We start from the raw sequence: 20418 nt of genomic DNA on the forward strand, positions 1-20418 counted from the left end.
GAGACACCCTGTATAACTATTCACTCAGGTGTCCAGCAGCTGCCTGTCATGAAAACATAACCTGTATGAGACGATGCTTGTTATACAGAGCAATCAAAAAAAATTGTGCACATCAAACCAAACATTGTTATAATTATATCTTCTACCACTAGATAGTACTGGTGGAATATAAACAAGTAAAAACTCCATCTGTCGTGTATTGGTCATACAACGTCTGCAGTAATATTGCTTGACAGACCTGTAGTTTTCTCAAGAGCAGTGAGTTTTCATTGTTGAACCTTATTTTGCCAATCGTTCTTATGCACGTTTTGCAGACTGGTTTAGTCGGAGATATCCTGATCTGCATTTCCTAACAATGCTACAATAACAAGACTAATAGACTGTTTTTCGGTGAGCGTCTCATTTGAAAAGTATTGTGGCCCGCATTTGCCTGATTTCTCACTTCCAAAATTTTTTTCCTTTTGCAGTACCTTAAAGGAAATGTCTTCAAAAACAATCTGCATACACCGAAAGAACTAAATTACAACATTACAATGGTAGTTCCCAGCATCAGTGTACAGGTGCTCCACACAGAGGCCTCATATGGTAAAAGGAGCTCCGCACATACATTAATGAACAAGAGGCTATTTTGAGCATATGTGTAAAGACATGGTCTGGTTTGGATGTCTTGAAATTTATGCTTTAAACTAATATTGTTTATTGTGATGTGCATGACTCTTTGATCACCCTGTATTAGAGTTTGGACTAGATTTTGGTTAAATATGTTATTTATATTACAGCATTGGTGGCCTAATTCTGGATGTCATGGTTTCTCGATTTGAGGGAATAGCTGTGTTCCAACCTGTCATCAATGGTGTTGGGGGTAATTTGGTTGCAGTTCAGGCAAGTCGTATCTCCACAGCACTTCACAGAGTAGCACAACTTGGAACTCTGCCAGATGATGCTGTCATTTGGATCTCTCCTTATGCTGCATTTTTTGGGAAAGGTAATATTATGATTATACAACACGAAGGTAGATCTATCTTAACTTGCTCTGCTCTTTGTCAAGGTTTCTTGTTGATGATGATTCTTGTTGTTTAACCCTTTCAGACCTGAAAGAAAACTGGAGGTGTGAATTTTTGTTTGTACGTCAAGAACTGACTAAAATGCTCCTCAATACACATATTAATAGTTTATTTTACAAAATAAAAACTAACATCCGAAAAACAGGACCCACACAATTGTGCGTATCAAAATTCAAAACCCCGTTGTATCACGTACGATGGTGTAGCTTCAAAATTTACGTTCACTAACCAATGTACACACTTCATTGAATATATTCCGGTATTCAGTAAAGCTTCTAGATTAATATAAACGCAGTAAATAAATACTTACTTTCGGCACTACTGCTTCCTGCCATCTCGCCGATCAACTGTGCTTTTTAAACTCTTCTTTCTTCGCCCTGGCGGTCAAGCGCATACTAAAATCAATTGAAATACACGCCACGTGTCCTGCACAATCACTGCAGTCCGGTGTAGCGCCGAAAAAACATCAAATACGGTCAGGGATAACTAAAATACGAACCCGCACAATTGTGCGTACTCGGTCTGAAAGGGTTAAAGGGGCCTAACATCGAGGTCATCGGCCCTGTCAAGGTTTCATTAATGTCTATATTTTTATTCATAATTTTCCTCAAACATAGCTTTGCTCAAAGGTATACAGCAGATTGAAAAGAAATGGCCCAACCCTCAGTGCTGGTAAGAACAAAACTTATCTGAAAGTTTGCTTCCTAACTAGACCAAACGCCTGCTCATGTTCTTAATAGGGTTGGGCAGACTGGAACAGTCAGTTCTTCCGAACCATTAGGAGCTTGAGGTAGAGTGTTTCAGTATAGTGTGCCGGCACACGAGACTGTAACTGCGCAGTAGAGAGAATTTCATGAGGCAACATGACATGCTCCGCATCAGTGTGAATGTGCCTCTACTGGGCGTGCTGTGTGTAGTTACGGCCTGCATAAAGCTGCACGGAACATGAAGGAACAGTTAGAATACTGAAATTCGTGCCCAATAATCAAGTTTAAAGGCTGCTTTTAGGTAAAGAATTTTTTTTTTTTTTTTTTTTCGGTCATGAAATATACATAACACGGTTAGAGTGGCAGTACAGATGTTTAAAAGTAACTAATCAAAGGATATTTTCACCAGTTGAATGTATCGGCCTGTATTGTGAGTAATTACGCCCAGTGTAAAACTTCACAGCACGTGAAAAAGCAGTTGGAACTCTGAAATACGCTCCCAAAAAATCATGTCTAAATGTTGTTTTTAGGATAAGAATATTTTCATTCATTCTGAAATGCACTTGCCACAATTACACTGGCAGTGGATGTGTTTACAAATGTCACAATGTTATATTCACCAAATAAAAATATACTCGCATAGTTGAAGAAACATTCGTCGGTACTCTTATTTATGTACACAATATACAAGCGGAATACGAAAATAAAAATTAAGCAATATATACAAGCGGAACAGGAGATTAAAAATAAGAATATGCAAGTAGAATATGAAAATAAAAATTATGGGATATTTAAGTTTGAAATATCTCGTCATTGGCCGGTTGAAGTTCAGTTTGCAGACAAATTAGAAGAACATGAATTGCATTTCACTCTGTCCAGTTTTATTGTAGTAAAAAAGTCCTAAACTGGACTCCAGTGCGAAATTATGCAAAGTTTACAGGCTTTCGTACGGCATATGTTACTAGGCTTCAGTGAAAACACTCTTACAAAACGGAACACATTAAGTTATTCGCATGTACCGAAGGCCAGTTGCTGGTGCAACGGAACTCACAGAACAAACAAGCCGTGAATATTTTTGTGTCGCCGGTACCACATAAGTCTTTAGTAAGTTCATCAGCATCTACGTGTTGGCCCCCCCTAGTTCAGCCACCAGGCGATGTGATGGTTCTTCATATTTACTGTCTTGTAAGAAGTTTGTCTGCATGAATGTAGGAAAAGTTATTTTGGAGTTTGTGTTGGATTTTTGGAAAAGCCTGAATGCACTGGAAAATGTACCTACACTGCAAAATGTAGAGAAATTTTTTTTTTTGCCATTTTACTGTTTTTTGTATGAATGGATACATTGCCAAATACTGATTGGCTGTATCTACTCTGTGCATAAACTGATTATAATCAATGATGCTTACAGGTTTCATTTTTATTTTCCGAAACCCATTCAGAACTTCAGCCATTTCTGCATAATGTTCTGTTGAAACCATTGTAATTACTTTTTTGTCCTTCAATGAACATAGCACTACTTTATTGTCCTTGTTGAAAGTCATTTCCCCTGCTTTCAACTTATTGTCCATTTCACTTAATTCCTTAGAAAGTCCCTTATTCTGCCTTATTGTCCCTCATACAGCCGTTTCTCTTTCACACAGTTCCTAGGCTAAGCCTACACTATCGTAAAAATTGTCCATGTACAACTGCCAAGGTAAGGATCTAACAAGTCAAATATAGTGTCTCGGATGTTCATACTGCTTGCTTCATAGATCTTTAACTTACAAATGTACCCTGCAGGGGATTCACATACCATCCTTACCAAATCCCAACTTGGTTATTTTTCCTGGATTGTAAACTCGGAAACGCAAGTGGACTATCCAACTTAACATTCCTTCATCAAGGGTGATTTTCTGATCTGGAGTGTACAAAATTGAACATTTGTCACTGAGCCTTTCCAGAATTAGCCTAATTTTGTATAGCCTACCAGGATTTCCCACATAATGGATTGCTGTCACTAAAATGGAAGAACGATAAAATGTTTTCAAACCGCGTTTGTGCAATGGTTTTCGAAAAATTTGGCGACCTGAAAATGGTATCCTCTGTCCTTTACATTTTCGAATCTGGTTTTTGAATTATTGCCATGACAAACACTTTTTAATCTCATTTACATCCACCGGTCTGCACGTCTAACTAATAACTTGTTCCGCGTAAAGGTTTGTCTGATGGCATTTATGTATTCAAGGAAATCATCATTTACAAATAAATTGACAAAAGCTATAATTTTGTTGCTATTTTCGATTTAGCATTTAGTCCTACCCCACCAGTGAAAGTCACTGCAGGCGGGGAACAAGAGGTATGCGTATCGATTATTTCAATGTGCTGAATTTCACTTTGCCCAGAGTCTGGTATATCATCAGAATTGCTATCGCAATCACTGAAATCAGGGATGAGTTCTTCACTAGAATCATCGTTCAGTAGTACACAAGAACCTTGTTTATCCAGATTAAGTGGGACCGGAACTGATCCGGATTATCGAAAAACTAAAAAACAAATACATTACATGTTATATATTAACGTAAGTTGTACAGTAATACCTTTTTTCAATTGCAAAAAAAATATATATATATATAAGAACACTTTTCTTACATTTACGACTCTGTTTTATGCACTAAAATAATGTGTGAACTTTTTCTGTTTTACATTTGTATAGCGTTTGCGCGCACCATGATCACGAAGACATTTTACTACCATCAGTTCTGCCGGTGTGGTTTCAGTCTGGGATTCTAAATAGGCCATCAGTTTGTCCACCTGCGTTATTGCATCTCCACGAGTCATTGTTTCTTCTGATGGAGCTCTGGTTTCATTTTCGAATTCACCATCACTATTGATTATTTTCACTATGTTGGTCCGTATTGACTTATATTCAAATTTCTGTAAAAAATATTTTCACCGCCTTGTCAATACTTTATACATTTTATTTTATTTAATTACCGTACATGTACATGTTTCGAGAGCCACAGCTCTCTTCTTCAGCGGTGCCAAACATTAATTGATCCTTGGACTATGGTACAATGGTATAATATAACAAGTATATATGAATTTTGAAAATTGTTACAACAATTTCTCTTAGTTTCACCTTTCCTATTTACTATGTCATTCATTGCAGATTTTACTGGAATTTTCCTAAATAATGAAATAATCTCTATATGTTAATTTATGTCCTTATTTACATCTGAAAGAATAAATATTTCTTCTTGTCTAAATTTAACATTTACTTGTCATTTAGTGGAAATCCTTAAATAAATCAATTTGTAAAATAATAGATAACATCTATAAAATAGTTCTTATCCTAAAATCGTAAAATCATAAATAATTTTAAAGGATAACTAATTTTATAGATGTTATTTATTATTTTACGAATTGATATTGTTGAAATTGTTGTAACAATTATCAAAATTCATATATACTTGTTATATTATACCACTGTACCATAGTCCAAGGATCACTTAATGTTTGGCACCGCTGAAGAAGAGAGCGGTGGCTCTCGAAACATGTACGTGTACGGTAATTAAATAAAATAAAATGTATAAAAGTATTGACAAGGCGGTGAAAATATTTTTTACAGAAATTCACCATGACTATCGTCATTACCTGCCAGGGAATAAGAGGCAATAATTTATTCATCTGTCATGTCGTAGCCTGAATTACAGTCATTTACGTTGTTCACATCTACGTCCGAGCACCCGGGAATGCATGAAAATGTGTCGAGGAAAGAGTCCCCATTCTCAATTCCAAGCCAATGCCGTAATGGTACCTTTGATAGACCGCGGTTGACTTACTTCTACTTCCTGTCCTTAACTATCCTTGGCGGAAAAGACATTCTAGAAGAATCGATCCTGTAAAAAAAATACTGTAGAAGTAAAAGTAAATTTTTACTATTTTTGATCCGGATAAACCGGAGATTCGGATTAACGAGGGCCGGATAAACGAGGTTCTTGTGTATGTCTTCCATTTCCTCACTACCGGGCGAGTTGGCCGTGCGGTTAGGGGCGCGCGGTTGAGAGTATGCATCCGAGAGATAGTGCGTTCGAGCCCCACTGTCGGCAGCCCTGAAGATGGTTTTCCGTTGTTTCCCATTTTCACACCAGGTAAATGCTGGGGCTGTACTTTAATTAAGGCCATGGCAGCTTCCTTTCCACTCCTAGCCCTTTCCTATCCCATCGTCGCATAAGACGTATCTGTGTCGGAGCAACGTAAAACAAATCGTTACAAAAAATGTCCTAGCTCATCTTATTGCAAGACAGTAAGTCACTTCACTACACACCCTTACAAGAATATCATGACTGGCTTGGGTCTGTATTATGTTTTGCAATTTGCTTTATGTTGCACCGACACATATAGGTCTTATGGCGGCGATGGGATAGGAACTATGTGGGAAGGAACTGGCCATGGCCTTAATTCAGATACAGCCCCAGTATTTGCCTGGTGTGAAAATGGGGAAACCACGGAAAACCATCTTCAGGGCTGCCGACAGTGGGGTTCGAACTTACTATCTCCCAAATACAAGCTCACAGCTGCGCAACCCAAACCGCACAGCTGCTTGCTTGGTAGGTCTGTGTTTGCTCAGAGAAAGAAATCATCAGAATGTACCCTCTGTTCAGGTAGACAGGGCGAGGGACTGTTCATTTTTATGCCATCTATGGTTTTCACCACGAACTACAACTTTGTACGTTTTTACGAATTTAGTAGTATATTCAAACTACGTTTACATTGCGCGACCTTTAACGTCCCAACTCGGATATGGTCTCCCACATAGGCAGTTTGTAAACGCCTAAAGACATCCACGGGAGTGAATGTGTTAATACTTGTAAACAATTAATGAAAAGCTACGAGAATTAATGTTACATTAATGTGTCGCATGTTTCTCAGCAATCTGCTGAGTAATAAACAATCTACTTCTGTTTATTCTAGAACTAGGATGTTCATAGATATGAATATCTACAATAAACTTGATAAATTTCCTCGGCATTTTGGTTCTGTTTCAATGCACAGGAATTTGTATTTGCAGTGTGCTGATCTGTAGTTATTGCTTTCTAACATCCTTAAATTCCATGGAATTGCACTCAATATCTAAGCTTAGACAAGAAGTCAAAAAACCAACTTAACACACAGGATGCCCAATTAACAATGATTAATTTATTTTTTCTTCTTCTTTCCTGGTCTTTTTACCAGTAATCAAGAGTCGGCACTAAATGTGGATTATGCCCTGTTTTATGGCGAGATGGCCTTCCTGACATCAACCTTATGTGGAGAGATGTATTCACCATTTCATATTTCTTTGGTGGTTAGTTGTGTATTAAGGAGATCACAAACACCTAGCCCGTGAGCAAGAGGAATTAACCAAACTTGGTTAAAATCCTCTGTCTGGCTGGGAATCGAACCCAGTGCTCTATGAACTGGAGGTCAACACTTTGACCATTCAGCCAAGAAGCTGGACAGCTGTGAATTTTTTCTTACTGGATGTTATTAATAAACTATTCATGTAGAATCTTCCATGCATTTGTGTGGTTATGTAATGATATATACTATCTTTTCCAGGTAAACATGCTCGTACTGCGCGTGTGCTCATGCTGATGGTTATACCTGGACATCTTATCTTCATCTACACCATAAACTACATGAAGGGTGGCCAACCTCCTTTAACTCCTCTCTTTATCTTCATTTATCTCGTTGCTGCAACGATTCAGGTGAGACGATCTAATAACTGATAATTCAGTGAGGGAAAATGTTAGCTGTACTTTTCATAGAAGTTTATACAGTGAAACCTCGATTCTCCGTTTTTCGTGGGACCATGAAAATAAAACGTATAACACGGGAAAACGGAAAATCCGGGAATAAATGAAAACCATCAACAATTTAGGTAAACATCACAAAAATGAAATACCAGTATGTATAATTATAAACTTACAAAAACTCCTAAACCAAACCAGACTACAGCCCCAATGGGCCTTTGCCTGCTAAGCGACCGCCGCTCAGCCCTAAGGCCTGCAGATTATGAGGTGACGCATGGTCAGTGCGACGAATCCTCTCGGCCGATTTTCCTGGCTCTCTACATCGGGGTCGCCATCTCACAGTTAGATAGCTCCACAATTAAAGGTAATCACGTAGGCTGAATGGAACCTGGAACATGACTTATATCCAGGTAAAATTTCCTGACCTGGTCGCAATCGAACCCGGGCACTCTGAATGAAAGGCAGGCATGTTAGACCGCAAAACCGCATTAATTACCGGTACGCGAGTTCAAAATCTCGATACTTTATATTCAGTTTTACATGGAAATCTTCGTCAGTTTTCCGTGAAAAATTCTTTCAGTTCAGCAACTTTGATTAGGCTAGCCAAACTCTTCGAAAAATCTAATAATGCCAAGCCAAACGACAATCGACCACAAGTAGTTTTTTAATTTTTTCATCTAATAAAATAAAGCACATTAGATACAAAAGCACCCAACATGATGGCGAAATCCCTTCATTTCTTAATCTTTCATTGTAATTTGGTCTCTGGTATACTGTTCGTAGTCAGTTTCTGGAAATCTCGTACCGCGTAAATTAGGCCTACCCTACATCGACTTTTAAAGGTTATGTTGAATTCGAAAACATGGTGTCAAATGTAAGTATTGATTCTTAAAAGTTCTCGAATGCATTATATTCAATTCTGCCCGTCACAAATCCAATCAAATTGGAAAGATAAAAAGAAATATCATCAAAACTTCAGAAATTACGGTTATTCGTGACCTTGAGGTCATCTGGAAAGCGCGCTCGCTGCATATGTCAGTACGAGTTGGAAATGATACCAACCATTTAAATGTAACGTGCGCAAATAAAACAACTGTGTTTTTTTATATTTTAACACGAAAACGTAAAATTCCCAGTCTTACATTAGGACCTAAACAGTAATAGGCAATCCCAAGACCTCCCATGGCTTTCTTTTTTAATGTAAGGTGCAACATCTGTTCTGGTCTCGCTAACATAATCATGTACGATAATATCAACAATACTGAATTTGTGTTAAGAAGGAGCAGTTTCGATTCCTGCCTGAAAGCCCAGTTACTCTACAGTGCCCTGAGCAAAATGCCGAAAACCTGTTCGGCAGTACGATCGAAAAAATGTTAAAACATAAACATCTAACCCTGGACATAATATGGACGTTTTATAAGTGCGAACATTTGGCAAAACTTGTTCCGTCTTCAAGCAGAGCTGTCGTAATGCGCCGTGTCTCCTTACAATTGTTGTGGCCACTCTCTGCTTTATGATTTTCCGAGATTCTCTAAACAATACCACCCGAATGCGATACTAAGATGGTCCCTTATGCAAGTTCACTGCCGATCGCTTTTCCAGTACCGGTACAGTCACTTGCTCTAATTATCACAATGACGGGGCCTTAACGCCAAGATCCATAAGTGTGCCATAGCCGTCCTTTCGTGAGATGCAGTTTATTAAAAAAGGATTGATCGAGGATTGAGCGTTGATGGAACTGGACTTTCTGGACGTTTCTTCGAGGAACGGATAATGCGGGACTTTTACAACGTGATTTAATTACGATGCCCGCGGGACCACGTAATTTGAACGCATATTCCGGGAAAACGTATTTTCCGGGAACGGATAATCGAGGTTCCACTGTACTGTAGATCACTGTTGGTAAGGCTAAGTAGTAAGTTTTGGCTCATCAGGAATAAAAAGTTTGAAGGTGTTTTGAACTGCGCTCTTTTTCATAATTTCTCTGCTAGTCATCTCCCTTCTGACCCAACATTTTTTTCAGTCTCTGAAATACGGTATTATTAAAGTTGGAGAAATTAATTTTCAGTTTTAACCTCCTCTTGCCTTATTGCATCATCTCCATTGCTGCAGGTCATTTGGTTTTATAAAGGTCTGCAGGCGTAGTAAAGTTGCCTTGGGACTTGTTCCTACATTTCAGAATGATAGATGCCTCAAAATTCTTTGGGCCGATTGCAGAAACGATGACTAGTTTTAAGCCTAGACATCGTCTACCTAACCAACACCTAAATCGTTCACGATCTTCCATTGCATAAACAATGTTCAGTCGATGTTTAACTAGACATCCCTTAAAGTTTCAATTTTGGTTTGAAAATGGATACAGAAGTATCTTTCATGCTACTCTTTGCTTGTCGCAGCCAATGAAATTCGCCGGTGCGCGCGCCGAACGCCAGTCAGCTGTTTGTCTTCCTACACATTACTCAAATATGGCTGAGCATGACTTGCCCACAGATAAGAGTATCGCTTTCGGTGGAAATTAAATCTCATAATATCAACACTAAAGCGACACGGCACCGTACGGGGAAGTGTAGCTTTCATTATAGCGTTGTTACAGTGAGTGTAATCTACTCATAAATACGGTAGCTTCGATGAAGGGAAGATGAAGCAATAGTAACGTGTAACCGAGTGTGTTGTACGGGCCATATAGATGTAAGCTTGCATTCTGGAGATCGTAGGTTCGAAACGCATCATCGGCAGCCGTGAAGATTGTTTTCCGTAGTTTCCCTATTTTTACACCAGGCAAATACTAGGGCTGTTATGGCCACGGCTCTTCTTCCTCAGTCCTCTTTAAACGATAATCACCACCACTTGCCTTTTCCTATCTGATAGTTGCCGACGATATATATAAAAATCCCATACAACCTACTTTTTAGTTTTTGCTATTATGTGTGTTTACTTGGCAGTAAATGTAAGTGAATCCCTCCTGATTGATATATGTGACAGCCCTAAGACGATCGGGACACGTAATTCTGATATGTATGTAGTCGAAGTGGCCTACAATTCCATGGAAATTACCTCATATACATAATAAAATATATCGGTTGCCAAGAATTGTATTCAAGCTGACAGTTACCGGACTGTCACTTTGTCAGTCTCAAGAAACAAGTCTCTCGTAAAGCGAAACCTTATTTTATTGTTATCTCCCCGTGCATGTCAAACGAATTGCTGCGATTTAGCAGCGGGTGACCCACAGAGAGGCCGTCGGACTAACCTTTCTTTCCGGAACCGTTTCAACACGATCCTACAAATTACATATTTTATGGTACATAACCTCTAATTGTGATTCACTCCTCTCATTTGAGGTTAAACAGTGCTCTCGGCAGTGTTTAAACATGACCGGTTGAGCATCGGTTTTAGACAGTGTCTAAGTGATAAATAACGTCTCTGCAATGCGGCAGTCATGCTTAGGCATTGTTTAACCTAGACATCGCCTAAATACCGTTTCTGCAATCGGCCCTTTCTATCTAAATGTGGGTAAAGTGATATCACATACATAATACCTTATACAGTAAAACCTCGTTAATTCGAAGTCATTGGGATGCAAAAATCGGACTTCGAATTACGTAATTTTGCATTAACCGCCAACTCTTAATTCAGAAATGCCAACTCTTGCCACATCAAAAAATATTCTAAGACCTGTACTGCATGCAGTTAACCTTGATTCAAAGTTTAAACCTTTGAAATGTCACGGAAAAGAATGATTTCCAAAATGAACCCAACAAGGTGTATTTACAGTATTCAAATTCACAATACAGTACTCACTTGGATAACTCACTGACAAACATAACCTCACACAACGAAAGAAAGAAACGCACGATTCAAAGACGAGGACAGAATATGCTGGCTCCCTTGTGCAAGTCCGTTATTCATTGGATTACTGTACTGAATGCATTTTAGATGTCCTGTACTTGCACGAAAAGTGCCCGATCCCCTTAAAACATCGTGGCTTATCGAACTTCCCTATGACGAGGGGAAGAAGCCTCTCACTTCCGTGTGCATTGCAACACAGTGCAATGACCTCCCTTGTACGATTTCCCGGCTGGCACTTCCCTCCTATAAAACCGTAAGTCCGTTTGGGCTCGGCTTAAAAAAAAATAATGCAGTTTCATCGGCATTGACAATATTCGGTGCGTACGAATTTATTATATGAGCAACGCGTTTTCGTCAACTGTCGGCATTGCCGGTGTTCGCAAATTCTGCTTCTCCGCACACTGCCTGTTAAGTGATATTATAGTGTTCCTTAAAACGCTGAATACAAAAGAATTATGATTTTACTCAAACTTAGCAAATATGAAACACACTGTAAACACACCGAAGTGGGTGAAAATACTGAAATCTACCACAGCGCATTCTGGAGGACGCGTTCTATCATGACTCGGATAAATTTCGAATTTAAATTACTCTGAAAAAGCTATTTTTTTTTTAATATAAAGCAGTTTTGAATTAAAAGTCTGAATTTCGGTAATGGGATAGATATTTTTCTTCGAATTACGAATTATCCGTATTTTGAATTAAACAATTTAAATAACATGCAAAACCGTACCTCATGTTTCTGGGAATGAGAGCTTCTTCGAATTAGGTGGGACTTTGAATTAAATGATTTTGAATTTTCGAGGTTCTACTGTATTTGAGTTTACAAGAGGTCATTGCTAATTTCTATTTCAGAGCCTGTCTGGTAGTTATGATCATAAATCATGAAGTCTTTATTGACTAGCATGGTGATTAACAGATTCAAGTCCCATTGGTGGAAAAAGAATTCACCATTACAATGTTAACCAGCAGGTGTACAATTCTTGATCTCTAATATTGCATGCCTAAAACCTGGATTCAGTTCCAGATCTCTCCACAGTGTTCATTTGGGGTGAGGGCATACGATGCTTTGCAAGGCAATTTGGCCATCAGCTGGGGAATTTAAGTCTTGAGCAGACCCTTTTGTGTTACTCGACAGGAGTATGGTATTTATACGATTATAAGCAGATGTCGATTGTAAGCCAACCCCTGGGAAATCAGAAATGAACATTCTTAAAAAATTATTAATGAAGCAAACACACAGCTTATGGAATACATTTTCTGCCATTTAATTGTTTAGTCAGACATCACCGTGAGATTCAGATCAGTCACGTATTTCTTTGTCACTGTCTTCGTACACTGTCTGTGCCATCAAGCGTGTATGTAATGTTTGGAGACAGATCTAGAATTTCGAAAGTTGCAGTTGTTAGAATTGTTTGCAGTCTGCAGCAAAAGCATCCATGAGAAGGTTGCCGAGTATTTCCTTCAGTAGAAGAACGTCAACAGATAATCGAGAACTTCTATGAAATATGCTGATTTCCTGGTGTTTTAAGCGCAACAATCCAGTGCTAGAATTTCAATAGCTTCAGTTAGTAGAATTGTTAGCAGTTACTGCAGCGATAGTGTTGACTGATATATGCTGATTTGCTTGTGTTTTAAGTGCAATAGACAGTACATTTGCAAGAATCCAATCGCCTGGAGGTAGTAGAGCTGAAACGTGCTGCAATTAGGAGGGGGGGATAACGTTTTCTATTACTGTTCAAGTTATTAATGATCCTAACCTCCAAATCGGGGAGTAGTTGTGGCCATGTTCTGAAAACTATAGAATAATACTTAATATCTCCCATATCCAAATGCGGTTTGAAGTGGGGACAAGTTAGAGGTCCTGAACAACATATGAAGGGTGATAGAGGTCTGTAAAAGAGTTTTTCCCATTTTTAGCTGGGGATCGCTATTTAAATGTTAAGACAACTTGTTTAGGCTGATTTCTTAGCTGAATTCTGAGTCAAACAAAATTGCATCGGATCATGCTCAAAAACTGCTTGGTTCTGCCACTGCCTTCTAGATTATCACTGTTCGTAACCTTTGCGAGAGTTAACGTGTTATATACCTGTCAACTTTTACGGTTTATCCATAAAATTTACGAAAATTGGAGCTTTTTACGGTTTTAGAGATGGACGGTGTCATTTTACGACTTTGCGGACAAAAATTTGAAACCTTAACGTTCTATAATCGCTCCAATTCATAAAATTGAGTGTTTGCATGGATCAAAGGCAAGTCCACAATAGTCGATAACTCATTCTTTGATATGATTGGTATTTTTAACCGTGCAATATTTGTGTCGTTATTAGAATTGAATTTAAAGCTGGGATAACAGTTCTTCCGTGTGAATCTTTGGTGTCGGCAGGCTCTGCTCCTCAAATTCTTTGTTCCTCTCCATTCGCTTGTTGTGATTTAACCCATATTCTTTGACCATGTGAGTGTTGTTCTTTGTTCACGAAGTTGGCGTTCCTTGAATGTTGTGGCCTTTTAAGGTTAAGGCATATTTTAATGAAGTGTTCAAGTTTTTGTGTTATAACTTCGTGCTTTGCAGTTTCCTATATTCGTTGGTCTAATTACATTCATTCCAGTGACTGGGTATACTGCTATTAGCAAAGCCCAATAAATTATAAAGAAGAAGAAGAAGAAGAAGAAGAATTACATTCATTCCACATGTGTGTGTGTGCGCGCGTGTGCGTGCGCGCGCGTGCTTTTTAACATGTGCATATTCTTTGTTCGTGAGGTTGGCGTCTTGTTCATTTAATCGTTTAAGACTTTGTGTGCTTTGACATGTTTTAATGAAGTGTTTGACTGCCTTGAGTGTTTGTTATAATTTTATGTGACGTTCAGTGATCCAGGTTCATATCGATTTTCAGTACATATCGAGACATTTGTTCTCGGACATTTCATATGCTATATTCCTATTGTCGATTATCATGAATAAATCCAATAAGAAACAGTACTTCCAGACATTTAAAGAATCATATTCTGTTGATTTTCCATGCATACTAAAATCAAGAAAGGGAGAAAAATTTGCCTTTTGCATGGTATGTGGGTGTGATATTAATATTGCACATGGTGGAAGAAATGATTCAAGTGATGATGAGTTTGTTATTGGCATTCAGACTTTGAACATAGTGAATGATCTCCAGGATACAGATAAAGCCCTTTTCTCCTCATCAGTGAGAAACTACTTTTGTACTGCCTGTGACTACATCATCAATAAGTTTCCACTCAAGGATGATATGTTGAAGCATGCTCAAGTTGCTAGGTTAGACAAAATTGAAGATAAACAGTTTTCTCCATTCATTTTTTTTTTTTCTTGAAAAAGTTTCCTATCATGTTATACAAGGAAGAGAATGAAACTACAGATGCGGTGATGAATGACCTTCAGAGGCAGTTCACAGCTCTTCATATAGATGACACTTTGGCTGCAAATCAAGATGCTGCAATTGATTCCAGTTGGGCACAAATATTAAGAATTCGTGGAGCCGATGGACTTCTTAAGTATAACCGAATTTCAAGAGTAATGCTCTCTATTCTCACCATACCCCATAGCAATGCAGAATGTGGACGTGTTTTCAGCCTTGTGAAGAAAAATAGAACAGGGTTGAGATCATCCATCTCCAGTGAATCTCTCTAGTCTATTTCTATTTTGAAGACCAGGAGTTCTGGTCGCTGTTATGACAAAACATTTTCTCAAAACTTTTTGCAGGAAGCTGAAAAGGTCACAACTATTACTTTAGACGAACTAGCGTGTGATTTGCAGTGTGTATTATAATATTTCATGCCTATGTTACATTAAACCAGTTTTAGTATGTAAAGCCTCTTTCATTTATCGCATATCTGCTTAATTTATCAAGGAAGTCCTGTCATGTATGCTCCAAACTTATATTCACCATGCCTGCTGCTGATTAACATGGATTTTTTCTTGATTGTTATGTTCATCTATAAATCATTGGCCTATGATGTGGTAGATATGATTTCATTGAAGTATCCTGTTTAAAGCATGAATTATTGTATTTTGTAGCCCAGAAGTATTATTTTCGTCAAGCCGGGGTATACAAAGACTTATAACAATAAAAATCTTCCACCTTTCTGAAAGTATCAAAAAGGTGGAAGATTTTTATTGTTATAAGTCTTTGTAAATAGGATTTGATACGGAAAATGTAGCTGATTTCTTGCAAGCCAGGGTATGTCGAAAATTGTTAGAATTTTTGCCGCGCGTGAGTTTTACTGATAGCCCTTTTCAAAAGTTGGCAGGTATGGTGTTATCTGACATTTCTCAAGAAAAGTTTGAAGAAACGCAAGAATGTTTACAAGATGTTAACTGACAACTTATTAGTGTGTGTGTGTATGTATATATATATATATATATATATATATATATATATATTTAACAACTGTTGATGGAACCACACCTGAATCTACATGATAGTGAAAACTTACTTATGTTGCTATTGGCTTTACATCGCACCGACACAGATACGTCTTATGGCGATGACGGGATAGGAAAGGACTAGGAGTTGGAAGGAAGCGGCCGTGGCCTTAATTAAGGTACAGCCCCAGCATTTGCCTGGTGTGAAAATGGGAAACCACGGAAAACCATCTTCAAGGCTGCCGACAGTGGGATTCGAACCCACTATCTCCTGGGTGCAAGCTCACAGCCATGCGCCTCTAACCGCATGGCCAACTCGCCTGGTTTACTTATGTTGCTATCTTCATTATTTTTTGGAACTTTTTCTTATTGACTCAATAAGGGGTGTTGTCTACTTTACTGACCATGTTAATGATACTGATTCTAAGCTGAAGGGCGTTTTTTTTTTTGAGCCACAAAAACAGTAAAAAAGGTTGCTTACAACCTGGTCATCTCATTCCTTGGCTGAATGATCAGCATATCATCCTTCTGTTCAGAGTGCCATGGGGTTGATTCCCGGCAAGACTGGAGGCTTTAGCTATGTCTGGTTAATTCCTGTAGTTCGGGGAGTGGGTGTTTATGTTATGTCTTAATACACATCTTCATTTTCATACAACAACATATCACACTACCAACCTTTACAGAAACACACAAAAGTGAATGAATCTTCCACATGGGTTTGGTGTCTGGAAAGGCTTCCAGCCATAAAAACTGGCGTTAATTGAGATTAGAGCTGACACAAGTAATTCGGATAAGGCCAGGAAGGAGAGGATGATTAAATCCCTATCTGTTGGTTGTTAATTGTCACACATGAAATGTCTTATTTCAAGAGTGATTTTCATATTAAACAACATTATCACAAGAATACAATAAAAGTGAGAATCTCCACATTTTTGATACTGTATATTTCCTTCAAACAGTCAGACTCCATGGCTGAATGGTCAGGGTTGAAGCCTTCGGTTCAGAGGGTCCTTGATTCGATTCCCAGCCGGGTCATAAAACAAGCTAACTAGTAGTACATATTTCGTTCCTTACGAACATCCTCAGCTACGTTTTTCATTGCTTAGGTTAAGAAGTGTTTACAAAGAACTGCAGTATTTCTTCTTATCGGGCGAGTTGGCCGTGCGAGTAGGGGCGTGCGGCTGTGAACTTGCACAGAGACTTACAGTAATTGAAAATCTTCCCCCTTTTTGATACTTTTTATTTGCTTTTTAGCAAATTAATTAATTATAAACAGTACATGTTTCGTTCTCACTGGAGAACATCTTCAGCTGTTAAGCTTAGGTGAATCGCTAAGTTTCTGAGTACATTATTTTCAGGTACATTGTTTCTCTTGAAAACTATTTGAATACAAATCAAATTAAAATGCTGTTAAAACAATGTGGGGGTTAATGGGTTGATGAAATGAGACAGGATGAATACATAGATAGCCTACTTAAAAAAACTATATCTATTCATTGGAATAGTTGTTAAAAGTTTCAACTCTGTAGCACTAAAAATGTCTGTTTGTCTTCCAGTTAAAAGGTTTTATTCACTGATCTCTATACATGGATGGCTGGTAGCTTGGGTAGCAGTAAGCCGAATAGAAGATGACTGGCGTAGTAAGATGGCAGCGAGCGCACGATGCAGTAGACCACGAGGAGCGTGCTTGCTTTGTTTATGCTTAGTTCAGTGACGCCAGGTCTCCTGATTGTAGTTTCACGTGTGTTCTGTGCTGTGTTGTTGCAATACCCCACACATTTACAAAGGAGTTAAGATGAAAAACATTTAAAAAATCACTAGTTTAGATATTTCACTCGCTGAATTGAAACCACATGTTACTTCTGCATGTTAGTAAAATATAAACAAACAAGGGAGCCATGCTTGTACTACTATGAATAACACAAATACGAATTCCTAAATGTAAATAATACAAATACATAATATGAGGGGTGTAGAAGCAAAACTCACATTGTCCACTTCATGATTTATGGTAAAGCTTAAAAAACTCTCAAATATGCACACCTGGACGAATCTTGCAATAAACGTTTTTATTTACATCTTGAATGTGATAATAAATGGCGGAGAACACCTTTTCTTGCGGAAAGTAAATGTGAAGACGACAAATTATATTTTAAGTTTGGAGAATGTGAGTTTTACTCCACGTTTTTGGATAATGAGAGTTATGCATCACAAGGCTGTGGATAATGTAAGTTTTGGTACAAACATTCTTATGTTTAGTAGGCTATATGAAGCTAAGAAATAGGATGCAAACAGTGAACAGAAGCAAATAAATAAAAGAAAAACGGACACTTGGAGGAGAATAATGATAAAAATACAGTTTATTAAACAGCAATGTATAATTTGTCCTCATGTAAATAAAATCTCTCATGAAACCTGCGAAGGTCTTGAGCTCCAACTATACGACATAAGAAGGCTCCCTGACTGATTTCATTCCGGAAACTTTGGTAACCTCTTTGAAGAATATCTGGAAGAAAACAAATTCAAAACATGTAAATACAAAAACTTGGAATAGTGAAACCTTCTCTGAATACACCATCTCCAGAGCAATGAAGTCCACATCCAACTCACCTCATTTGTTTAGCCTTGTTTCTTTTCCAGTTAGATTGATCTCTGCTCCTCTTCCGACCTCTTTCCTCCGGACAACATGGTTTCACACTTTCTTCCATTTATAACCCTTATTTTGGGGAACTTTTTATCTTAAATCAACAACTGATGTACTGCTGAAGCCTTCACCTAACAATATGACATAACCTGTAATCTAGTGTAAACATGCGATACCCACAATGCACTCGGAAACAAGTGTACCAACATGATTAGTGTAACCGGAGAGTGTGATTTTTGCTTCGTGCTGGGAAGTGGATAATGTGAGTTTTGCAACTAACCCTTAATTTAAGAATGATTTTTTACAAGTAAAATGTTAGTTTCGCTACAGGTGTTTCATTGGAAATGATGCCCATTAAGGTAGAGAACATGCCTTCACACAGAACTCAATATTCAAAAAAATGGAGAATGTGAGTTTTGCTTCTACACCCCTCATATATTTAAACTATAAAAGTATACATGTGTGGCAGATAAAAATTGAGTACTATTTGCAAGTGGTACAACATTCTTTCCGTCAGTTCAAATTGCAACATTTCCTAACATAATGTAATTGTATTGATTACGTAGTAAACAAGTGACTGTCAGCATGCCTAAGTGTACTTCTACGGCAAATACACCGCGAAATACTCAAATATCCAGCGAAAAACACACAGTAAACTAACATTATGCCGTTACAGGAGAAGAGGGTGTGGTTCTGGGCTTTTAAATGTCCTGTGGGCTCATATTAAATGGCTTCTACAAGCTGTAAACAAGCCAGAATTACTAAAATAAAATCATTTTCTGAAAGAGGAAGAATAGAGCTATTTTTGTATGAATAAAAAGAAAAACCAGAGTTTTTGGCTCAAAATACGAAAAATTCAGTTGTATCTCCCCTTAAGAATGCATAATTTCATGGCATACATGTATAAAATTTACAGCATTGTCTCCAGAAACTGTTTTTCACTCGTATTGTATTGCCGATCGCTAATTGCATGTATTCAGCACCTAAGTTAATATTTGTCATTTTTATTGCTATCCCGGAGATTTACTGCCCTGGTAATGACGTGTCGATGCTCTGAATGTCCTTATGCTTTAGTGAACAAGTCTCTATATTTTTAATTATTCCAATGCGCCATTAATTGCGATTTAAATTTGATTATATTATCATTGCCTCCCCATAAGGGTACACCAACATGGCGGACCACGTGCGCAACTTGGCGTACTTTCTCCTGCAGCGCAGAGCTGCCATCAGCGATCCATGTATAGAGATCAGTGGTTTTATTATACAAGACGTAAAGCAGCTTCAAACATAGCCCCTCCAGGGTCACGGTAGAATTGGAGTTTAACAACAGTAAGAAATTGAGACGAAGCTCCCTTCACAAAAAGTGAACGGCAATCAGCTTCATAGTTCCGCATTAGACTCAATTTAGGGCACATTAAGAGGCGGCCGGAGTCAGTTCTAGATTCATATTTTATTTCAAAATATCGCCACTAGTCTCGTTGATGTCGACAACTAACTCCACTGATAGTTACATGGCGGGTGCATAGATGGCAGTACGAAAGGCCAAGGCCGAACGAGAGATTCCCCTCTCACCCTCCAGCGTCACATAGTCTGTCACCAGTAAGTTGTGATACAGTACTTGCACGGAGCTGATGGTGTTGACATTTGTACGGAATGCGAAACATTCCAGGAAATTATTGAGCATGGGTTAGTGCTGAACAAAACAGTCAAAATAACGTACTGTTTCCGACAAATATAAATGAAATGGCGTATGGCTTTTAGTGCCGGGAGTGTCCGAAGACAAGTTCGGCTCGCCAGATGCAGGTCTTTTGATTTGACACCCGTAGGCGACCTGCGCCTAGTGATGAGGTTTAAATGATGATGGAGACGACACATACACCCAGCCCCCATGCCATTGAAATTAACCAATTATAATTAAAATTACCAACCCTGCCGGGAATCGAACCCGGGACCCCTGTGACCAAAGGCCAGCACGCCGGACACT

General features: G+C 38.4%; 1 protein-coding gene across 1 annotated transcript in view; it reads left to right on the forward strand.

Annotated features, from left to right (window-relative positions):
- Nucleotides 1-20418, forward strand: part of LOC136864296 (solute carrier family 41 member 1) — a 190330-nt gene that overhangs the window by 135446 nt on the left and 34466 nt on the right. The window contains exons 7-8 of the mRNA XM_067141088.2: nt 780-985; nt 7352-7500. Coding sequence (XP_066997189.2) covers nt 780-985; nt 7352-7500 — 355 coding nt within the window. The remainder of the gene's footprint in view (nt 1-779; nt 986-7351; nt 7501-20418) is intronic.

This window comes from Anabrus simplex, chromosome 2, assembly GCF_040414725.1.
Source record: "Anabrus simplex isolate iqAnaSimp1 chromosome 2, ASM4041472v1, whole genome shotgun sequence".
In the NCBI taxonomy this organism is placed as follows: domain Eukaryota; kingdom Metazoa; phylum Arthropoda; class Insecta; order Orthoptera; family Tettigoniidae; genus Anabrus; species Anabrus simplex.